Source organism: Ovis canadensis, chromosome 1 (genome assembly GCF_042477335.2).
Source record: "Ovis canadensis isolate MfBH-ARS-UI-01 breed Bighorn chromosome 1, ARS-UI_OviCan_v2, whole genome shotgun sequence".
Classification (NCBI taxonomy): Eukaryota; Metazoa; Chordata; class Mammalia; order Artiodactyla; family Bovidae; genus Ovis; species Ovis canadensis.
This window is the reverse complement of record NC_091245.1, coordinates 194,616,907-194,637,805: the sequence shown is the minus strand read 5'-3', so window position 1 is coordinate 194,637,805 and position 20,899 is coordinate 194,616,907. Positions and strand designations below refer to the sequence as shown.

At 45.3% G+C, this 20,899-nt stretch overlaps 2 protein-coding genes across 19 annotated transcripts in view; both read left to right on the top strand.

The window, feature by feature from the left end:
• Positions 1–19,260, top strand: part of PIGZ (phosphatidylinositol glycan anchor biosynthesis class Z) — a 32,898-nt gene extending 13,638 nt beyond the window's left edge. For 2 of the 18 annotated variants that reach the window (XM_069556708.1, XM_069556725.1), the window contains exons 3-7: positions 6,771–7,057; positions 12,461–12,594; positions 12,671–12,754; positions 13,414–13,621; positions 15,960–19,260. In XM_069556708.1, coding sequence (XP_069412809.1) covers positions 13,498–13,621; positions 15,960–17,527 — 1,692 coding nt within the window. In that variant the 5' untranslated portion in view covers positions 6,771–7,057; positions 12,461–12,594; positions 12,671–12,754; positions 13,414–13,497 and the 3' untranslated portion in view covers positions 17,528–19,260. Of the gene's footprint in view, positions 1–6,770; positions 7,058–12,460; positions 12,595–12,656; positions 12,755–13,413; positions 13,622–15,087; positions 15,278–15,959 lie in introns of all 18 variants that reach the window. The other 16 variants (XM_069556714.1, XM_069556739.1, XM_069556734.1 and 13 more) reach the window with 13 other exon arrangements.
• On the top strand, positions 1,669–3,291 carry LOC138422321 (large ribosomal subunit protein eL34-like). Its single transcript, XM_069557048.1, has one exon. The coding sequence runs from the start codon at positions 2,902–2,904 to the stop codon at positions 3,253–3,255; it is 354 nt and encodes a 117-aa protein (XP_069413149.1). The 5' UTR covers positions 1,669–2,901; the 3' UTR covers positions 3,256–3,291.
• Positions 19,261–20,899: the final 1,639 nt, after the last annotated feature.

Below are 20,899 nucleotides of genomic sequence, written 5' to 3'. Positions count from 1 at the left end.
AAAATATAGTACAGAACTGCTTTCTATAGATGACAAAGGACCCTAATCCAGAGGCAAGGAGCCGACAAATTTCCAGTCACGATTTTGAAAAATGCACACTCAGAATCATCATAGAAGAACCGTAGAACACTATATTAAATATTAAGACATTAAATAATGTACTGCATTTTATAACATAATGGAAGTTGAATATAGCTGTCAAAGTGTTAAGAGAAAAAGGAATGAGGAAAATAAAAGCCAATCCAAAAGAAGGCAAGACAAGAGAGAAAAACAAAAGATAGAAAGGCATGAAAAAAGAAAACACAGTATACGATGGAAAAAATAAATATATCAATAATTGCACTAAATTTAAATATTTTGACATAAAGCTGCATTTGAAAAACAAACATTGTCAGACTGAGTAAACAAAATCCAGCTATTTGTTCTTTACAACAGACATACATTTTAAAAATGTACAGAAAATTTGAAAGTAAAAATGGTGGGAAATGATGTACGAGGTAAATACTAAATAAAAGGAAGATCATATAGCTATATGAGACAAAATATTTTAAGGGAAAATATTTTAAAATAATTTAATGAATTAATGTGTTTGGCTGTGCTTGGCCTTCACCGCTGCAGGGGCTTTCCTCTCTAGTTGCGGTGAGTGGAGGCTACTCTCTAGTTGCGGTGCAAGGGCGTCTCACTGCGCTGGCTGCTCTCGTTCCAGAGCACAGGCTCTAGGGTGCTCAGGCCTCAGTACTTTTGGCATGTGGGCTCACTAGTTGTGGCTCACAGGCTTAGTTACTCTGCTGTATGTGGGATCTTCCTGAATCAGGAATCGAACCCCTGTCTCCTGCATTGGCCGGCAGATTCTTTAGCACTGAGCCATCAGGAAAGCCCCAGAGGAAAATATTTAAAGGGGAAAAACTTACTAGAAATAAAAAGATGATGTATAATGATAAAATATTCAATTTTCCAATAAGTATAACAATTTTAAGCTTCTATAAAACCAGTTCTATAGCTTGAAAAATGAGCTGAAATGACAAAATTACATGGAAAATTTGGCAAGATCACCATCTCATGAGCTATTTCAACAACACATTTCTGTGACATGCAGAATAATCAGTAGAAAATCATTAAGGATATAAAAGACTTGAGCAACACAGTTAACAAGCATGTAGAACTCTATATTAAATAACTACAGAATATATGGTGTTTTGAAGCATCTATGGAATATCTACAAAAATGGACCGTTAAAAAGTAAATGCTGCAGGGTGAGGGCATGGATGAATAGGCAGAGCACAGTTTTTTTTAAGGTAGTGAAAATACTCTGTTTAATACTATAATGGTAGATACATGTCATTAAACATTTGTCCAAACCTCTAGAATGTACAACATGGAGAGTAAACAGTAATGGAAACTTAGACTTTGGATGATATGATGGGTGGATGTAGGTTCATCAGTTGTAACAAATGTACTACTCTAGTGGGGGATAATGGGAGAGGCTATGCATTTATAGGGGTTGGGTGTACATGGGAAACCTCAATACCTTCTTCTCAATTTTGCAGTGAACCTAAAAACTGCTGTTGAAAAATTAAATAAAGTTTGGGGATTTCTCTGGTGATCCAGTGGCTAAGACTCTGTGCTCCCAATGCAGAGGGCCCAAGTTCAATCCCCGGTCATGGAACTAGATCCCACATACCATAACTAAAGATCCCACGTGCCGTAGCTAAGACCCAGTGCAGCCAAATAAATAAATATTATAAAATAATAAAAATAAAGTCTTAATCAAAAACTCAAATGCTTCAACCATAAACCATTAATAGCAGAAGAAATTACAATGGAATTAGAAAATATTTAGAATCAAAAGCTGATGAAAATATTATATAACAAAACATGTGGGATGCAGTTAATATAGTATTTATAGAAAATGTATAACCACAAATATTTCTCATAAGAAAATAAGCTCAAAAATGAATGAGCTCGAAAGTCTCAAAATTAATGAGCTGTGTCCATATCAAAATAATACCCCAAAAAGTAAAAGGGAGATAAAACTAAATATAAGAAAAATTAATTTTAAAAAGATGAACAAGCCAGAAGTTGATTTTTCAAAAATATTCATAACATTGACAAAATTCTGGTGAAAATGATTGAGATAAAAAATGAAGGCACAGATAATCAATATTAGGAATAGCACAACCAGAAAAGGATACTTGCCATGCAATAAATATAAAAAAATATATAAAGTTCAAAAGGAATTCCATAGAAGGAACACCTTTTCACAAACATTTGAAAAGGTGTTGAGGACTTCCCTCGTGGTCCGGTGATTAGGACTCTGCTTTTCCACTGCAGTGGGCACATGCTCAATCCCTGGTCAGGGAACTAAGATCCTGTGTAGCCAAAAAAGGAAAGGTTAGTAATCAGGGAAATACATGCTAATACCTACAAGATTCACAAAATCAAACATCAGACAATACAAAGTATAAATGAGCATATGAAACAGGGGCTCTCCACCATCTGCTAAGCGGCAGTGACCTTTGGGAAACAGCCTTGTTTGATGGAGCTAGAAGTGTGCATACCCATATATATCTTTTGCCTAAAACATTATATTTTTTCTTAATCTTATTGAAAATATTATTTCTTTTCTGAATTCTTTCTTCCTTTAACTACAACATCTTCATTTTAATATAAAATTTATCCTTCTTATTTTCTCATGATAATGAAATTTGACTTTTTCTTTTTCAGTGGAGATTTAGCCCCTCATCTAGTTGATCTTAAACATTTTAGTATCATGATTGTATTAAAATATACTGAGGACCCCCAAAGAGCTTTTTATGTGAGGTATAGCTATTGCTAGTTACCATATTAGAAATTAAAACTGAGAAGTTTTGCTTCCGGGGACGGCATCTAGAGGCATTCAGGATGGTGCAGCGTCTGACATACCGTCGTAGGCTATCCTACAATACAGCCTCTAACAAAACCAGGCTGTCCCGAACCCCTGGTAATAGAATTGTTTACCTTTATACCAAGAAGGTGGGGAAAGCACCAAAATCTGCATGTGGTGTGTGCCCAGGCCAACTTAGAGGGGTTAGTGCTGTGAGACCAAAAGTTCTCATGAGGTTGTCTAAAACAAAGAAACATGTCAGCCGAGCATATGGTGGTTCCATGTGTGCTAAATGTGTCTGCGACAGGATCAAGCACGCTTTCCTTATTGAAGAGCAGAAGATCGTTGTGAAAGTATTGAAAGCACAAGCACAGAGTCAGAAAGCTAAATAAAAAATGAACCCTTTTTGAGTAATTAAAAAAAAATAACTGAGAAATTTTTTTTAAAGATAAAGTATGCATACCCTATGACTCAGAGATTGCGATTCTAGGTATGTACTTCAGAGAACTCTTGAATACGAATCTTATAGCAGTGTTATTAAGAATAAAAAAGAAAAAGCTTGTAAACCCCTAGCAATAACTTAGCTGGTAAATAACAGTAGAAGGGTAAGTAAGCTTTAGTATATTCACCAGTGGAATACATATAGCAATGAAAGGAACTGCAGCTTCAGAGAATAACCTGGTGAATACAATTATCAAATGTTGAATAAAAAAAGCAAGTTATCAATGAGTTACATAAAGAATTACCCCATTAATCTAAAATTCAAACACAGTTATAAACATTGAATTATTTACAGTGTGATGATCAGTTTTTTTGTGCCCACTTGGCTAGGCTAGAGTTCCCAGTTATTCAATCAAATACTAAGTGTTGCTGTGAAGGTATTTTGTAGATACCTAAAAGCCTAAAATCAGTTGATTTTAAGTAAAGGGGATTATTACAATAATAATCTGTATAAACTTGATGCAATCAGTGGAAAGGCCTTCAGAGCAGAACCAAGGTTTTCCTGAGTAAGAAGAAACTCTCCACAGTGGACTGCAGCTTCAACTTCTGCCCAAAAGTTGCAGCCTGCCTTTCCTAATGGCCTGCCCTACAGATTTCAGACTTGCCTAGCTAGCCCCACAAATGCATAAGCCAATTCATTGCAATAAATCTTAAAACTGGTCTCCTACTGATTCTCTTTCTCTGGTTGACCCTTGACTTTTGGATTTTGGTACTGGAGGTGGTTCTGGAGGAATATATATATATATATATATATATTTTTTTTTGGCTACATTGGGTCTTAGTTGTGGCAGAGGGGATCTTTGCAGTTCAGTTCAGTCACTCAGTCATGTCCAACTCTTTGTGACCCCCATGGACTGCAGCATGCCAGGCTTCCTTGTCCATCACCAACTCCCAGAGCTTGCTCAGACTCATGTCCAATGAGTCAATGATGCCATCCAACCATCTCATTCTCTGTCATCCCCTTCTCCTCCTGCCTTCAATCTTTCCCCAGCATCAGAGTCTTTTCAAATGAGTCAGTTCTTTACATCAGGTTGCCAAAGTATTGGAGCTTCACCTTCAGCTTCAGATCTTCCAATGAATATTCAGGGTTGATTTCCTTTAGGATTGGCTGGTTTGATCTCCTTGCCGTCCAAGGGACTCTCAAGAGTCTTCTCCAGCACCACAGTTCAAAGCATCAATTCTTTGGCGCTCAGCCTTCTTTGTGGTCCAACTCTCACAACCATATGTGACTCCTGGAAAAAACCATAGCTTTGACTATGCAGAGCTTTGTCGGTAAAATAATGTCTCTCCTTTTTAATATGCTGTTTAAGTTTGTCGTAGCCTTTCTTTCAAACAGCAGGCATCTTTTAATTTCATGGCTGCAGTCACCATCCACAGTGATGTTGGAGCCCAAGAAAATAAAGTCTGTCACTGTTTCCATTGTTTCTCAATCTATTTGCCATGAAGTGATGGGAACGGATACCGGGATGTGAACACTGAGTTGCAGCATGTGGGATTTAGTTTCCACCAGGAAATTACCCTAGAGGAACAGAATCTTAAGGATGAATTCTCTGAACACATCCTGGATTTTCTGGAACTGGATCTGTAGTCTGATTAGAGTTCAAGGCACTAATGACTCTATTTCACATGGTAAAGAGGGTACAGGTAGTCCATGGAGGGATGATATTAGAAACATGAAAAATATTGCTGTTGGATACTCTAGGCAAGGTTTTGAGTGATGTTCAAACATTTTAGTTAAACTAAGTAGTATAATGAGAGTGCTTGGTAGTTCCTAACTGTGCTGGACAAAGTGGGAAAAGAAAAGGATAAGCTCATGACTTCAAATTCCCAGCTCAAGATCCTTATAAAATGACCCAAAAACTTGCTGAAAAACAAACCCAGGGTCTCACCCAGTGAGTGGCTGAGTTACAAGGCAAATTAAATTCCCAGTCTCAATGGTATCTACTGTTAAAAGGAGGGCATTAACTGGGAAGAGATGGGATACTGTATGTTGGAATGAGAACAAATTGGAAGACCCTAACAGAGATGGGGATGTTGAGTCCCTGAATTCTGATGAGACTATTTGACCAGTACTAATTTGCCAACAAAGGTCCGTCTAGTTAAGCCTATGGTTTTTCGAGTAGTCATGTATGGATGTGAGAGTTGGACTGTGAAGAAGGCTGAGAGCCGAAGAACTGATGCTTTTGAACTGTGGTGTTGGAGAAGACTCTTGAGAGTCCCTTGGACTGCGAGGAGATCCAACCAGTCCATTCTAAAGGAGATCAGTCCTGATGCTAAAGCTGAAACTCCAATACTTTGGCCACTCATGAGAAGAGTTGACTCATTGGAAAAGACTCTGATGCTGGGAGGGATTGGGGGCAGGAGGAGAAAGGAACGACAGAGGATGAGATGGCTGGATGGCATCACTGACTCGATGGACATGAGTCTAAGTGAACTCCAGGAGTTGGTGATGGACAGGGAGGCCTGGCGTGCTGTGATTCATGGGGTCGCAAAGAGTTGGACACGACTGAGCGACTGAACTGAATGCATCTGAGGGGATTAACTCTGCATTGAAAACTGTAATGGCCTCCCTGAAGCAGCTGCTTTGCAAGACAGTGCTTTTCCCCCTCAGGACCCTCCCCTACCACTCCCTTTGCTTCTAGATCTCTCTTTAGAGTCAGGCAAGTCCCAGCACATCCCTAAAGGTGAGGTACGAAGTGTAACCCACAGGGAGGCTGCACGATTTTCCCAGTTTAGCAGCCAGCCAGCCAGTGAATATATAATTTAATGTCAGAGTGGAGTCACTATATAAGACCTGCTCCCCAGCCCAGGAGGGGCAGAGGACACACTTTTCACCAGCAAAGGAATGATGTCCCTCCCACCCCTGCAGCCTCACCCCACAAAGCCAGACACAGACGAGAAGGGCCATGACTCACTTTTACCAGTACTTTTCCGAGTCCCTCTGATCAGACCAGTGTGTCACATGCCCAACCCTGAACCAATCAATGTGGCCAGTGGGATGGCAAATGTTATTTGACTTAAACCTTTCAGGACCTATACCTGGGTTTGGAGATGGAATTAAATCCCAAGCCATATAGCTGGAAATAGGTGATAGAGGGTGAGGAGTGCAAGTTCTGAATGTGAATTCTAAGTGCTATTATCTGGAAGGGGGAATAGATGGTGAGCATTAAATAGGATGAATTTCCTGTCACTGCAGAAGGAAAACAGGACAGACTCAGGACCCAGGCTTGTTCTGTAACTACTCACAGCAGAGCAGGGCAGGCTGGTTTCTGTGCTCCCAGTCAGTGTAATGGATTTGGTATTTTAATCTAATCATGCGGTAAAAGTTCTTTACTTAGAGAAAAGCTTCAAACCCATGCTAAATGTATCTTGACAATTGGACTAAAGCAAATCCTGTTTATTTTAGTAGTCAGTAGAAGTGCTGGAGGAGACCGTGGAGAGCATGTGACCCATGAGCTGGACTCTGGCCACTGGAGGCCCCTAACCATCCTTGGAATGTGTGTTCTGCTTGCCTTCCTCACGCCAGAAGCTGCCCAAGGACAGAACTCTGAGACAGTCCTGTGGTGCTGAGACCACCTGGGAAGTGTACCTAACAGAGCCCAGTTCAGTCCTCTGTATAAACTTTAGGATCCTGTATAAACTTTAGGCGGTGTGTGGAGGTCTGTTATCCTGCAGTCACCCAAGACAAGCCTGGTAAGTACGTTCTCTTGCTTCTTAAACCTGCCACCTACCAATCTGCAGTGGTCTACCTCTTTCTTCTGGTCTTCCCTGGTGGCTCAGCTGGTAAAGAATCCTCCTGCAATGTGAGAGACCAGAGTTCGATCCCTGGGTTGGGAAGATCCCGTGGAGAAGGGAATGGCAGTGCACTCCAGTATTCTGGCCTGGAGAATTCCATCTGTAGAGTCCATGGGGCTGCAAAGAGTCAGAAATGACTGAGCAACTTTCACTTCACTTCACTTCACCTCTTTCTTCAGGCTTTCCAGGCCCCTTCACCTTTAGAAGTTCCTAAGGAGACTGTGAACGAACACCTAGGTGTCTGGAGCAGCTTTATTATTTGTGCCTCAACTGAAGATAGTGCTAGCAGTCTCCCACTGGCCGCTTACACACGTGGACTCTGCATGCTAAGTGCCCACCGTGCGTGCGTGCGTGCGTGCGTGCATGCTCAGTTGTGTCTGACTCTTTGCGGCCCTACGGACTGTAGCCCGCCAGGCTCCTCTGTCCATAAAATTTTCCAGGCAAGAATACTGGAGTGGGTTGCCATTTCCTACTCCAGGGGAATCTTCCCAACCCAGGGACTGAACTGGCATCTCTTGCATATCCTGCATTGGCAGGTGGGTTCTGTACCACTGACCACCATGCATCAGCTCTCAAATCTCCCTCAACTCTATGAGCTTAATATTATCATCTGACTTTGTCAATGAGGAGTTAGGGATATAGGCAGCTTGTCCAAGGCAACAAGCTACCTAAGGGCAGAGTAGGGATCTTAGCCAGGCCTGCAGGCCTGCAAAGTTGATCTTCTGTGATGGATATTGTGCTTCTCCCCTACCCCTGTCTCTGTCGCAAGTCCCTGCACTGTCCTGCAGTATCATACTGGCTATTAATGAAAAAAAAAAACTGGTTAAACATTTGCATCCCAATACTAAGTCTGACCTCATCTTCTATCTGAAAGATAATCTGACTTCCCTGGTGGCTCAGACAGTAAAGCGTCTGCCTACAATGTGGGAGACCCGGGTTCGATCCCTGGGTCGGGAAGATCCACCGGAGAAGGCAATGGCACCCCACTCCAGTATTCTTGCTTGGAAAATCCCATGGACAGAGGAGCCTGGTAGGCTACAGTCCAGGGGGTCGCAAAGAGTCAGACACAACTGAGCGACTAAACTTTCTTTTCTATCTGAAAACTCAAAGTCAGGATATTTACTGGCTCTGGAAAAATAGTCTGTACAATTCAGTTGTAAAGTTCGAGCGGAGGCCCCAAAACTCATCTTTTAAGCTCTGTGAGGTTTTAGTATCAGGAGGCTCCTGGTCGGCATCTGCCTGATTCCTGTTCTGTTGCTTCACTTTGTCTTGTCTCCTCTGTTGTGACTTGATATCACACCTGTGATGTTTAAGTTCAAGCTTTAAAATATCGAAGCCAGGGAGCGGTTACCATATGTTTTTCTGGAGGAGTAACAAACAGACCTGTGTTTTGCCAGACCTGTCTTTCTGTTCACCCATGATGACACTTTGCCTCTGGCAGCGGCGTGGGTTGGCAGTGGCCTGCTGCAGGGTCGGGGCATTGAGTGCTGCAGTGCATCCATATGGGGCCTTTTGAAGGAGGCCACCATCATCTTCATTACCCCCCACCATGTTTGGTTTCAGGTCAAACAATAGGAAGGGAACGGAGCCCTGCCCACCAATAGAAAATTGGATTAAAGATTTACTGAGCAAAACCCAGTTTCCCCCACAGTCAGTCTCCCCATCAGGAAGCTTCCATAAGCCTTTTATCCTTATCTTTCAGAGGGCAGACAGAATGAAAACCACAATCACAGAAAACTATTCAAACTGATCACATGGACCACAGCCTTGTCTAGCTCAATGAAACTATGAGCCATGCTGTGTAGGGCCACTCAAGACAGACGGGTCATGGTGGAGAGTTCTGCCAAAATGAGGTCCACTGGGGAAGGGAATGGCAAACCACTTCAGTATTCTTACCTTGAGAACCCCATGAACAGTATGAAAAGGCAAAATGATAGGACACTGAAAAATGAACTCCCCAGGTTGGTAGGTGCCCAGTATGGTACTGGAGGAGATAATTTCTCCAAACTGGAGAAATAATTCCAGAAAGAATGAAGAGACGGAGCCAAAGAGAAAACAATGCCCAGTTATGGATGTGACTGGTGATGGAAGTAAAGTCCGATGCTGTAAAGAACAATATTGCATAGGAACCTGGAATGTTAGGTCCATGAATGAAGGTAAATTAGAAGTGGTCAAATAGGAGATGGCAAGAGTGAACATCGACATTTTAGGAATCAGTGAACTAAAATGGACTAGAATGGGCGAATTTAATCCAGATGACCATAATATCTACTACTGTGGGCAAGAATCCCTTAGAAGAAATGGAGTAGCCCTCACAGTCAACAAAAGAGTCCAAAATGTAGTACTTGGGTGCAATCTCAAAAACAAGAGAACAATCTCTGTTTGTTTCCAAGGCAAACCATTCAGTATCACAGTAATCCAAGTCTATGCCCCAACCGGTAATGCTGAAGAAGCTGAACTTGAATGGTTCTATGAAGACCTACAAGACCTTCTAGAACTAACACCCCAAAAAGATGTTCTTTTTATTAAAATGGACTGGAATGCAAAAGTAGGAAGTCAAGAGATACCTGGAGTAACAGGCAAATTTGGCCTTGGAGTACAAAATGAAGCAGGGCAAAGGCTAATAGAGTTTTGCCAAGAGAATGCACTGATCATAGCAAACACACTCTCAACAACACAAAAGAAGACTCTACACATGGACATCACCAGATGGCCAACACTGAAATCAGATTGATTATATTCTTTGCAGCCAAAGATGGAGAAGCTCTATACAGTCAGCAAAAACAAGACCAGGAGCTGACTGTGGCTCAGATCATGAACTCCTTATTGCCAAATTCAGACTTAAATTTAAGAAAGTAGGGGAAACCACTAGACCATTCAGGCATGACCAAAATCAAATCACTTATGATTATACAGTGGAAGTGACAAATAGATTCAAGGAATTAGATCTGATAAACAGAGTCCCTAAAGAACTATGGACAGAGGTTCATGAGATTGTACAGGAGACAGTGATCAAGACCATCCCCAAGAAAAAGAAATGCAAAAAGGTACAATGGTTGTCTGAGGAGCCCTTACAAACAGCTGAGAAAAGAAGAGAAGCTAAAGGCAAAGGAGAAAAGGAAAGATACACCCATTTGAATGCAGAATTCTAAAGAATAGCCAGGAGAGACAAGAAAGCCTTCCTCAGAGATCAATGCAAAGAAATAGTTAAAAACAATAGAATGGGAAAAACTAGAGGTCTCTTCAAGAAAATTAGAGATACCAAGGGAACATTTCATGCAAAGATGGGCACAATAATGGACAGAAATGGTATGGACCTAACAGAAGCAGAAGATATTAAGAAGAGGTGGCAAGAATATACAGAAGAACAATACGAAAAAGATCTTCCTGACCCAGATAACCACCACGATGGTGTGATCACTCAGAGTCAGACATCCTGGAATGCAAAGTGAACTGGGCCTTAGGAAGCATCACTACAACAAAGCTAGTGGAGGTGATGGAATTCCAGTGGAGCTATTTCAAATCCTGATAGATGATGCTGTGAAAGTGCTGCACTCAATATGGCAGCAAATTTGGAAAACTCAGCAGTGGCCACAGGACTGGGAAAGGTCAGTTTTCATTCCAATCCCAAAGAAAGGTAATGCCAAAGAATTTTCAAACTACTGCACAATTGCACTCATCTCACATGCTAGCAAAGTAATGCTCAAAATTCCCCAAGCCAGGCTTCAATAGTACATGAACCAAGAACTTCCAGACATTCAAGCTGGATTTAGAAAAAGCAGAGGAACCAGAGATCAAATTGCCAATGTCCATTGAATCATTGAAAAAGCAAGAGAATTCCAGAAAAACATCTATTTCTGCTTTATTGACTATGCCAAAGCCTTTGACTGTGGATCACAACAAACTGTGGAAAATTCTTAAAGATATGGTAAATTCTTAAACAGACCACATTACCTACGTCCTGAGAAATCTATATGCAGGTCAAGAAGCAACAGTTAGAACTGGATATAGAACAACAGACTGGTTCCAAATTGGGAAAGGAGTATGCCAAGGTGGTATATTGTCACCCTGCTTATTTAAATGCAGAGTACATCATGCGAAATGCTGGGCTGGATGAAACAGCTTGAATCAAGATTGATGGGAGAAATATCAATAACCTCAGATATGCAGATGACACCACCCTTATGGCAGAAAGTGAAGAACTGAAGAGTCTCTTGATGAAAGTAAAAGAGGAGAGTGAAAAAGCTGGCTTAAAACTCAGCATTCAAAAAAGGAAGATTGTGGCATCCAGTCCCATCACTTCATGGCAAATAGATGGGAAAACAATGGAAACAGTGAGAGACTTTATTTTTTGGGGCTCCAACATCACTGCAGATGGTGACTGCAGCCATAAAATTAAAAGATGCTTGCTCCTTGGAAGAAGAGCTATCACCAACCTATACAGCATATTAAAAAGCAGAGACATTACTTTGCTGACAAAGGTTGTCTAGTTAAAGGTATGGTTTTTCCAGTAGTCATGTATGGATGTGAGAGGTGAACCATAAAGAAAGCTGAGTGCCAAAGAATTGATGCTTTTTGAACTATGGTGTTGGAGAAGACTCTTGAGAGTCCCTTGGACTGCAAGGAGATCAAACCAGTCAATCCTAAAGGAAATCAGTCCTGAATATTCATTGAAAGGACTGATACTGAAGCTGAAACTCCAATACTTTGGCCACCTGATGTGAAGAACTGACTCCTTGGAAAAGAGCCTGATGCTGGGAAAGATTGAAGGCAGGAGGAGAAGGGGACGACAGAGGATGAGATGGTTGGATGGCATCACCGACTCATTGGACATGAGTTTGAGCAAGCTCTAGGAATTGGTGATGGAAAGGGAAGCTTGGCGTGCTGCATTCCATGGGGGTCTCAGAAAGCAACTGATCTGACTGAACAAACACATTGTCAGACTTGTTTTTCTGTTCACCTGTGATGATACACTGGTGTTGATGAAAAGTTCCATCGTGCAGTCAACTGAGATTCCCACTGATCTTTGAGTCAAGGGAGTGAGAATCCCCATCAGGAAGGGTCCATTTGGGTTGGTTTAACAAGATACCACAGACTTATAAACAACACAACCTACACTTATGGCTTATTAACAACATAACCTTATTTCTCACAGTTCTGGAGGCTGAAAGTCTGAGATTACGGTTCTGGCATAATGAGGGCCTTCTTCCTGGTTCATAGTCAGCAACTTCTCGCTATGTCCTCACTATGTGGTGGAAGGAGTGAGGGAGCCCTTATATAAACGCCTGGTGTCTCCTATAGGAACTCTAATCTTCTTCGTGAGAGCTCCACCCTAATGACCTAAGCAGCTTCCAAAGGCCCCACTTCCGGACATCATTACATCAGAATTTCAACATATAAATTTGGGAAGCACTGTTTCCATCACCTTCCAAAAGGTGGGTTTCAAGGTGTATGAAATTTGGAGGGAGTAAACTGAAGACAATGAAGTCAAATGTAGTTCATTTTTTGCAGAGAAATGGGTGGAATCCATTGAAGTTCTTAAGTTTTGAGAACTCTAAGAGCCAGGCTGCCATGCTTGCTTGTAAATAGGAGCTGGTGAGTAGAATGGGGCTGGAGACCCAGATTTGAAAGGTACTTTAATCCTACTTGCAAATATTGTGTTTAGACACTTAACAAATATGGTTAGCAAGTAACCAGGTTACTCAACAGAGGCCTCAGTTTCCCTATCTGTAAAATGGAGATAATAAGACTCACTATCTCACTATCAGAGAAGGCAATGGCAACCCACTCCAGTACTCTTGCCTGGAAAATCCCATGGACGGAGGAGCCTGGTAGGCTGCAGTCCATGGGGTCGCAAAGAGTCGGACACGACTGAGCAACTTCACTTTCACTTTTCACTTTTCACTTTCATGCATTGGAGAAGGAAATGGCAACCCACTCCAGTGTTGTTGCCTGGAGAATCCCAGGGATGGGGGTGCCTGGTGGGCTGCCGTCTATGGAGTCGCACAGAGTCAGACACGATTGAAGTGACCTACAGAAGCAAAGTTTCATTATTATGATGCAGCAGCAGCATCTTAGAATGTGGAAAGAATTAAATGAGATATGCATGTAAAGTTCCTGGATTTAGCAGGCACTTAGTAAACAGCAACTGTTATTATTAAGATTTGTATTGTGCGTAGACCCATTTTGAGTTTGTTCAGACAGCTGAACATATGATTTACATTACAATAACTAACGAATGTTATCCTTGGCAGATGTAGAGCTGTGGAACCAGAATAGCATCTGTAGCAGCTGAAGTCATTCTAGACTCTGGCCCAGTGTCCCTGCAGCAATTTGATATGGAGATGGCAGCCAGGGTGCTGTGGGGCAGCCTTGGCCTGCTCCGCCTGGCGTGGTGTCTCCTTCCACAGACAGGCTACGTGCACCCAGATGAGTTCTTCCAGTCTCCCGAGGTCATAGCAGGTAAAGCATCCCATGTGTGGTTAAGATAAGTTTGTGCAGCAAAGTCTGGTCGAGGAGCTGGTTGATTATTTAGAGCGTGCATGAATGTTCAATTTTATCTGACTTTGCAACCCCTACCAGGCTTCTCTGTCCATGGAATTTCCCAGGCAAGAATGCTGGAGTGGGTGGCCATTTCCTTCTTGAGGGACTCTTCCCAACCCAGGGCTCAAACCTGTATCTCTTGCATTGGCGAGCGGATTCTTTACCAACTGTGCCACCTGGGAAGCCCCTGGATATTTAGTGCAGAGGGAGAAAAATGTCTGTGCAAATGAGCAGTAAATCCACAAGCCTCTCTGGCATAGGAATCTAAGAGCAGGAACTTCATATCTCCTTCCTGAGGGGCGACACTGACCTTCTAAGTGTTACCAATGAAATGCCAGCCTATTTGATGTTTTCCTGCTTATACCAACAGTACGGGTTTTCAGAACAAAAGCTGTTTGGGGCTTCTCAGGGGAAGGATTTCAAAGTTGGGCTTCCCCAGTGGTTGGGGAAGCCTATACAGGGCTGTGACATAATAATGAAACTTTGCTTCTGTAGGTTCATGTGATGTCTGAGGGAACTCACACCTAGACTGCTCACTTGTTGGAACTTCGCTTCTAGGTGGTATAGGACACATCATTAAGACAGTTGCCAGAAACCTTGAGGCTTTTCAGATGCTGTGGTCACAGGCCTTCTTCCTCATGGCTCAAGATGTCTGCTTGAGCTCCAGCCATCAGGTTAAACACCGGGTCTTTCCCACCACCAGAAAAGAGAGAGGCATTCCTATTTTCTTTAAGGCCTTATTTTGAAAGCCACATACTTTTTTGCTCATTTTCATTTTATTGGTCAGAATATGTCATGTGGCCACACCTAGCTGCAAAGGGATGCTAAAAATATAGTCTTTATATCTGACCACATGCCCAGCTAAAGAGACTAAGGATGAAGGAAGAAATGGATATTAAGGAGGTATCAGTCCTTTCTGCCATAGACCTCAACAGGTGGATTTGTTTTTAAAGTTGAAAAGTCCAGTCTTAATTAGTTTTTTAACCTTATTTACTTTCGTCTTGCTGGGTCTTCACTGCTTCACGGGCAATTTTCTCTAGTTGTGGTGAGCGGGGATATTCTTAGTTATGGTGCGAGGGCTTCTCACTGAGGTGGTTTCTCTTGTTGCAAAACACAGACTCTATGGTGTGACGGCTTCAGTAGTTGTGACACGTGGGCTCAACAGTTGTGGCCCACAGGCTTAGTTGCTCCGCAGCATGTGGGCTCTTCCTGGATTGGGGATTGAGCCCACGTCTCCTGTACTGACAGGCAGATTCTTTACCACTGAGCCACCAAGGAAGCCCAGGTCGGTCTTCTTTTCCACCCCGTTTTAACCTGAGCCAGTAAAAAGCAGCCGGATGATCTGACACGAGACTTTATTTTTTCCCTTTCACCTTCTGACATAGAGAAAACTGCCAAAAGTCTGGACGAATAGGAGGAGAAGCAAAGAGCCTTAAACAACCCGCAGTGTTATCAAGTGAGAGATGTTGTGAAACCTGGAGCTAAGATGCAGAAATTAAGTTTTTCCCCTCATCCCCACTCCAAGCTCTGTGACAGTGGGGTACAGGGTCACGGACAGCAAGTGCCACACAGCAAGTAATTTTAATTACACAAGTATATTCGTTTTAAAAACTAAGAATCCTAGATAAAACTAGTAACCTTGGACCATAAGCACAGTTGCTCACTCCCTTCTGCACTCTCACACTGCCTGGCCTGGAGGACAGTCATGATCACAGAGATGCGTTTTTGACTCTGGAGACCTTAGAGCGCCAAGAAGGGGAATGGAGCCTCCCCCTGCTCCTCCCCACACATGCTGTCCAGGGCACAGTGTTACCTCGCTTCCCAGGCATGGGGCTGCACAGCAGACCATCACAGGCCTAGCAGCTTAACCCTGGAGTTCCGCCCCAGCAGCCCCTGCCGCATGGTGGTCTTCCCACTGCTGACCTGGAAGCTCACAGTTCTGTGAATCAGAAGTCCCACCCAGGCTCCCTGCTCAGGGTATCACATGGTGTGGGCCGGGCTAGTTCTTGTCTCTTTAGCACCAGCTGCAGATGACTCTGGTCTGAAGGGTTCCTGTGGCTTTTGTCACACCCACCCGGGGGCTCTCCCTGCCTTGGGGCCAGCGGTCCCCCATGACGTCACCTGCTCTCAGGAGTGGGCTCTGTCAGCTTCACAGCCCCAGGGTTGTGTGGGGCGCAGACAGTCCTGGGGGCCAGGCTTGGGTGTGGTCTACCATGTTCCTGAGCTGGGATCTGGCTCACCTCTCCTCTCTCCGCAGGGGATGTCCTGGGCGTAGCGGCCGCCCGGCCCTGGGAGTTTCACCCCAGCAGCCCCTGCCGCACGGCAGTCTTCCCACTGCTGACCTCTGGCTCTGCCTTCTGGCTCCTCAGGCTCTGGGAGGAGTGGGGGCCATGGCCGGGCGCGGTGAGTGGCTACATGCTGCTGGTGGGGCCCCGACTCCTCCTCACTGCCCTCTCCTTTGCCCTGGACCTGGCCGTGTACCACCTGGCTCCAGGCTGGGGGGCCGAGCGCTGGAACGCCCTGCTCCTGCTATCGGGGTCCTACGTCACCCTGGTCTTCTACACAAGGACCTTCTCCAATGCCATCGAGGGACTGCTCTTCGCCTGGCTGCTGGTACTGGTGTCCCCCGGGGTGGCCGGGAGCCGCACACCTGGGAAGCCCGCTCCCGGCCCACGGTGGCATGGCTGGCTTCTTGGGGGCCTCGTGGTGGCTGGCTTCTTCAACCGGCCCACCTTTCTGGCCTTTGCTCTGGTACCCCTCTTCCTCTGGGGCACTTGCGGAGCCACAGATTCCAGCTTCAAGTCACTGACCCAGCAAGCCCTGGCGCTGCTCCCGGGGGCAAGCCTCACTGCAGTGGTATTTGTGGCTGTGGACAGCTGGTACTTCTCCGGTCCATCTAGACCCAGCACCCTTGTCCTTACACCTGCCAACTTCTTGCGCTACAACCTGGATCCGGTGAACCTGGCAAGGCACGGCACCCATGCGAGGCTCACTCACCTGGCCGTCAATGGCTTCCTGCTCTTTGGGGCGCTGCACGCCCATAGCCTGCAGGCCGCGTGGCAGCAGCTGCAGGCTGGCTTGCAGGCCTTTGCCCAGATGGGCTTCCCAAGGACACTGGGAGCCTGGAGCCCACGGCCCAGCCCCAGGTCTCTCCTCCTGCTCTTCTACTTTGTGCCCCTCGCCCTGCTGTCTGCCTTTAGCCACCAGGAGGCTCGGTTCCTGATTCCCCTCCTGGTGCCCCTTGTCCTGCTCTGTAGTCTGCAGACCCAGCCGGCCCCCTGCAGGGGCACTCTGGCCCTCTTCAACATCCTGGGTGCCCTCTTCTTCGGCTGTCTGCACCAGGGGGGCCTTGTGCCTGGCCTGGGGCACCTGGAGCGGGTGGTTCATGCCCCTGAGGCCCTGCGTGTACCCACCCACTTCACACTCATCTTCACCCACACCTACATGCCCCCCCGGCACCTCCTGCACCTCCCAGGCTTGGGCTTGCCAGTGGATGTGGTGGACATGGGCGGGGCTGAGGACCGGGTCCTATGCCAAGCCCTGAACAACTTCACCAGACACCCAGCCTGCCAAGCGGCCGGGGGGCCATGGCTCTGCCGCCTGTTTGTGGTGACCCCTGGCACCACCAGGCTGGCCGTGAGGAAGTGCCGCTTCCCACTCAGGAGTGAGACGCTCATCTTTCCCCACCTGACCCTGGAGGACCCACCAGCCCTGTCCTCCCTGCTGAGCAAGGCTTGGAGGGACCATCTCAGCCTTCATATCCTAGAGCTGGGGGAGAAGCCTGACAATATGACACAGAAGCCACTGCCCAAGACTCAGCCCTAAGTGAGGGCCCCCTTCCACCTCTAAGTGTTGGCTAGACTGGGACAGAGCCTGATTCTCTTCCTTTCCTTTCCCTTCCAGAATCCCCACCACTGCCTCTCCTGTGCAGTTCCACCTCCTGGGTAAACTGACATTCACTTCCCCTCAAAAACCAAAGATCTGATCAGTCATGGTCCTGACGCCAAGGTCCCCAAAGAACCTAATGTAATCAGTGACGCCAAATGTCTATTCCTGCCCTATTCCTTCCAGTCACTGTGATGTTTTAAACAAATAAATCGCACCTGATTGTGAAAGGAGACAGCAATCTCCTAATGACATTCCTGAATGACTTCCCCTAAAGCTTCCAGGATGCCTTACCTCTTGCTGTCATGACAACCCTTTGGCCTCCTAGATACCTGGAAGGAGGCAGTGTAGTGATATTCAAAAGAAGGTAGCTCAGACTCAGGAGGCCTAGTTCGAGTCCCTGGTCTTCTCCACGATGGCTACATGCTCTAAGAAAGCCCTTTCCCCTCACCCAGCCTGTTTTCCAGCCTGCACGATGGTCTCTGAGGTGTCTGCCAGCTTACACTGTGTTGTTCCTGGGTCTACAGTACAAGTTCCTTCCCAAAGCTCTGTAAGCATAGAAGTGGGTGTGGTGTATTTAAAGGCACTTTGGCATCTGTCTCAATGCTTGGTTATTACCAAAATGAGTAGTTCTGGAATTTTCCTCCTATCCACTCTGCTACTCCTGTCCCTGAGAGAGGTGGAAAATGTCTGCACCTCACTAATAGTTATTTATTTGACTGTGCTGGGGCTAGCTGTGGCATGCAGGATCTTTGTCACGTCTCGTGGGAACTTCATGGCAGTGCACGGACCCTAGCTGTGGCTCACGGGCTCCAGAGCATGGGCTCGGTAGTTGCGGTGTGTGGGCCGAGTTGTGAGGCATGAGGGATCTTAGTTCCCTTACCAAGGATTAAACCTGTGTCCCCTACACTGCAAAGCAGATTCTTAAGCATTGCACCACCAGGGAAGTCCCTGCATCTCACTCGTCAGGGGTCAGAGAGCCCAGATGTTCTCCCAGATGTTCAGCCCCATGGGAATGGAGACATAAGGCTGGATTCTGGTGGCACTTGGCCACAAAACCTTAAATGTGGTCTGGTCACTCTCCATGTTCAAAGCCTCTGTCTGAAGCCCCTTCACAGGCTCAAGAGCAAACCCCATTCCAAACCCATACCTGCTGTGTTGGTGGAAGCCATCACACCTGGGCATGCAACACAGGGCACCCCTGCCCAGTCCACTGGGATTGTGAGCAGCTGTGGCACTCAGCCTGTCCTCATTCTCCCTCCTCACAACCCTGCCGTCTCTGGAGAACCAGAGGTACCCAGGCCTCTGCGAGCAGTGGGCTGGAGGAGCACCTTCCGCCAGCTAGAGCCCTGGGTCATCTTGAAGCTCCACTTCCCACAGGCTGCTGCTTGGGTCCCCAGCCACATCTGCCTCAGGACTCCAGCCCTGACAGGATCAGTGGCATGCTGGTAAATGTTTAGCAACCCATTCTCTAGGGGCAAAATAGCCCTTATTTCTGGTGTTTTGCCAACTTCTGTGTTGTATATACTCTCACCATGGATGATTTTAAACTACTCAAATGATGTTACTGAACTTGGGAGATGCCAAGGATCCCTCTTCTGAGCTGGCCGAAGCTAACTGTAGCACACTACCCAACAGTTCCCTCTTTAAAATTATAGGACCTGTTCGTGATAGTTTCATGTTCTTGTGGTTTGTTCTTTTAGGGTAAGTGGTGGGATGACAAGCCAGATTACACTGGAGGCTTCCAAAGCCAGGAGGCATCCAAGTCACCTCTAGCTGGAGAAGAAAGGCCCGTTTTCTTGCTCTGCTCTCAGACTCCTACAAATGGAAGGAATTTAGTTCCCACACACTACCACAAAATATAAAACATCTGCCTTCATTTTTTTTTTCCTTTCCTTCCTTACCAAATGGCCAGCTTGCTAAAAGCTTCATTGCTTCCTGCAGTTTCCCTTTTTGTTTCTGCCAGTCTAGAAAAAGACCCAACTGTGAGTGTGCTTGAAGGCTGCTTATGTTGAAGGGGTTAGGTTGGGGACTGCTAACATTGTGCTGCTCTGATATCCAGATCCAGAGACAAACGAGTGGGACTGAGACCAGTGAGGCAATCAAGGCAGAATGAACAAGCTCCTTGGGCTCCTTACTGTCAAGCTCAAAGGAGAATTCAGTGAGTTGCCTCTGGTCTGGGAGATGGGGGACAGGAGAGCAGGGTGCCAAACTAAGACTTTGTCATTAGGAGAGTGGGACACTGGCCTCAGAGAGGATTGACCTGAAGCGCCTCTGATGGGAAGGCTGGAGGGTAGAATGTCAAGTCAGATCTTTGACCACCAGGAAAGAGGAGGACAAGCTGCTCTTGCTGCCTCACGCCCAGGATAGGTCTCCATGCTATCCAGCTCCCTCTGTGACTCCCACAGAGTCAGAATATAAATTGTTTCTCCTGCTTTGAGCTTTCTAGATTGCATGATTAACTCTGTAGCCTGATTAGACAATCAGTGCATACATGGATTGCCTAATTGTGGGTCTGTTAGCTGCAGCATAGAGTGTATCTCAGACCCTCTAAAATAGGGACAAGGAATTCAGGTGGCTTGTCCCATGGTAGACAGTTGTCCTGATACCCAGTGGTGATGGTGGTGGCGGCAGCAGAAAATGAGTTAAGAAATAGTGTTACACTTCCACATGTGAAAGTGGTTGTAAGGAGTGGTGCCCACAGTTCAAGAGGATTTTGCCGTGGAGTGTGTAGCCATGTTGCAGTATTTGTGATTCTCTGTTGTTCTCAGAATCGAGGTGGTTTTATGGAAATGATTCTTGTATCTTCAACGTGTTTACACAAAAAATACGGGGGAAGTCTAATGAATTAAGGCCACATAAGATAAAATTAGACATGAAACTAGGTAATAAAGTTAACTTAAATATGAAAAAAAAAAAAAAAAAAGGAGTGGTGCCCAGAACAGAGGAAATATTCAGTATGTGTTAACTAGTATTATAATGTATAATAATATACATTATTATTATACTGTAGTACTGTGTAATTCCTATGGTCCCAGGAATCCTAATCCACCTTCTCAGATAAGCACCAGGTTCATACTGAAGGCGTGGGTGGATCCATCTCATCTGCCTTCACTAGTCAAGGTCATCTTATGACTCCCTCAGCCTGGAAGCAGCACCAAGCCTAGCTATGTTTGATGGTGAGTTGTTTTCCAGGTTCTTGGAGTCAGCTGTGTCTAGTTTAAGGTGAGTTGGTTAAGACTGGATAGGACCACCAACCGTCCAACTGGGCATGCTCCTGACCTTTTGACATCAGAGAGCAGAAAACTCCAC

Coding starts and splice junctions, on each gene's coding strand:
- LOC138422321 (XM_069557048.1), top strand. CDS start 2,902: ATGGTGCAGCGTCTGACATACCGTCGTAGGCTATCCTACAATACAGCC.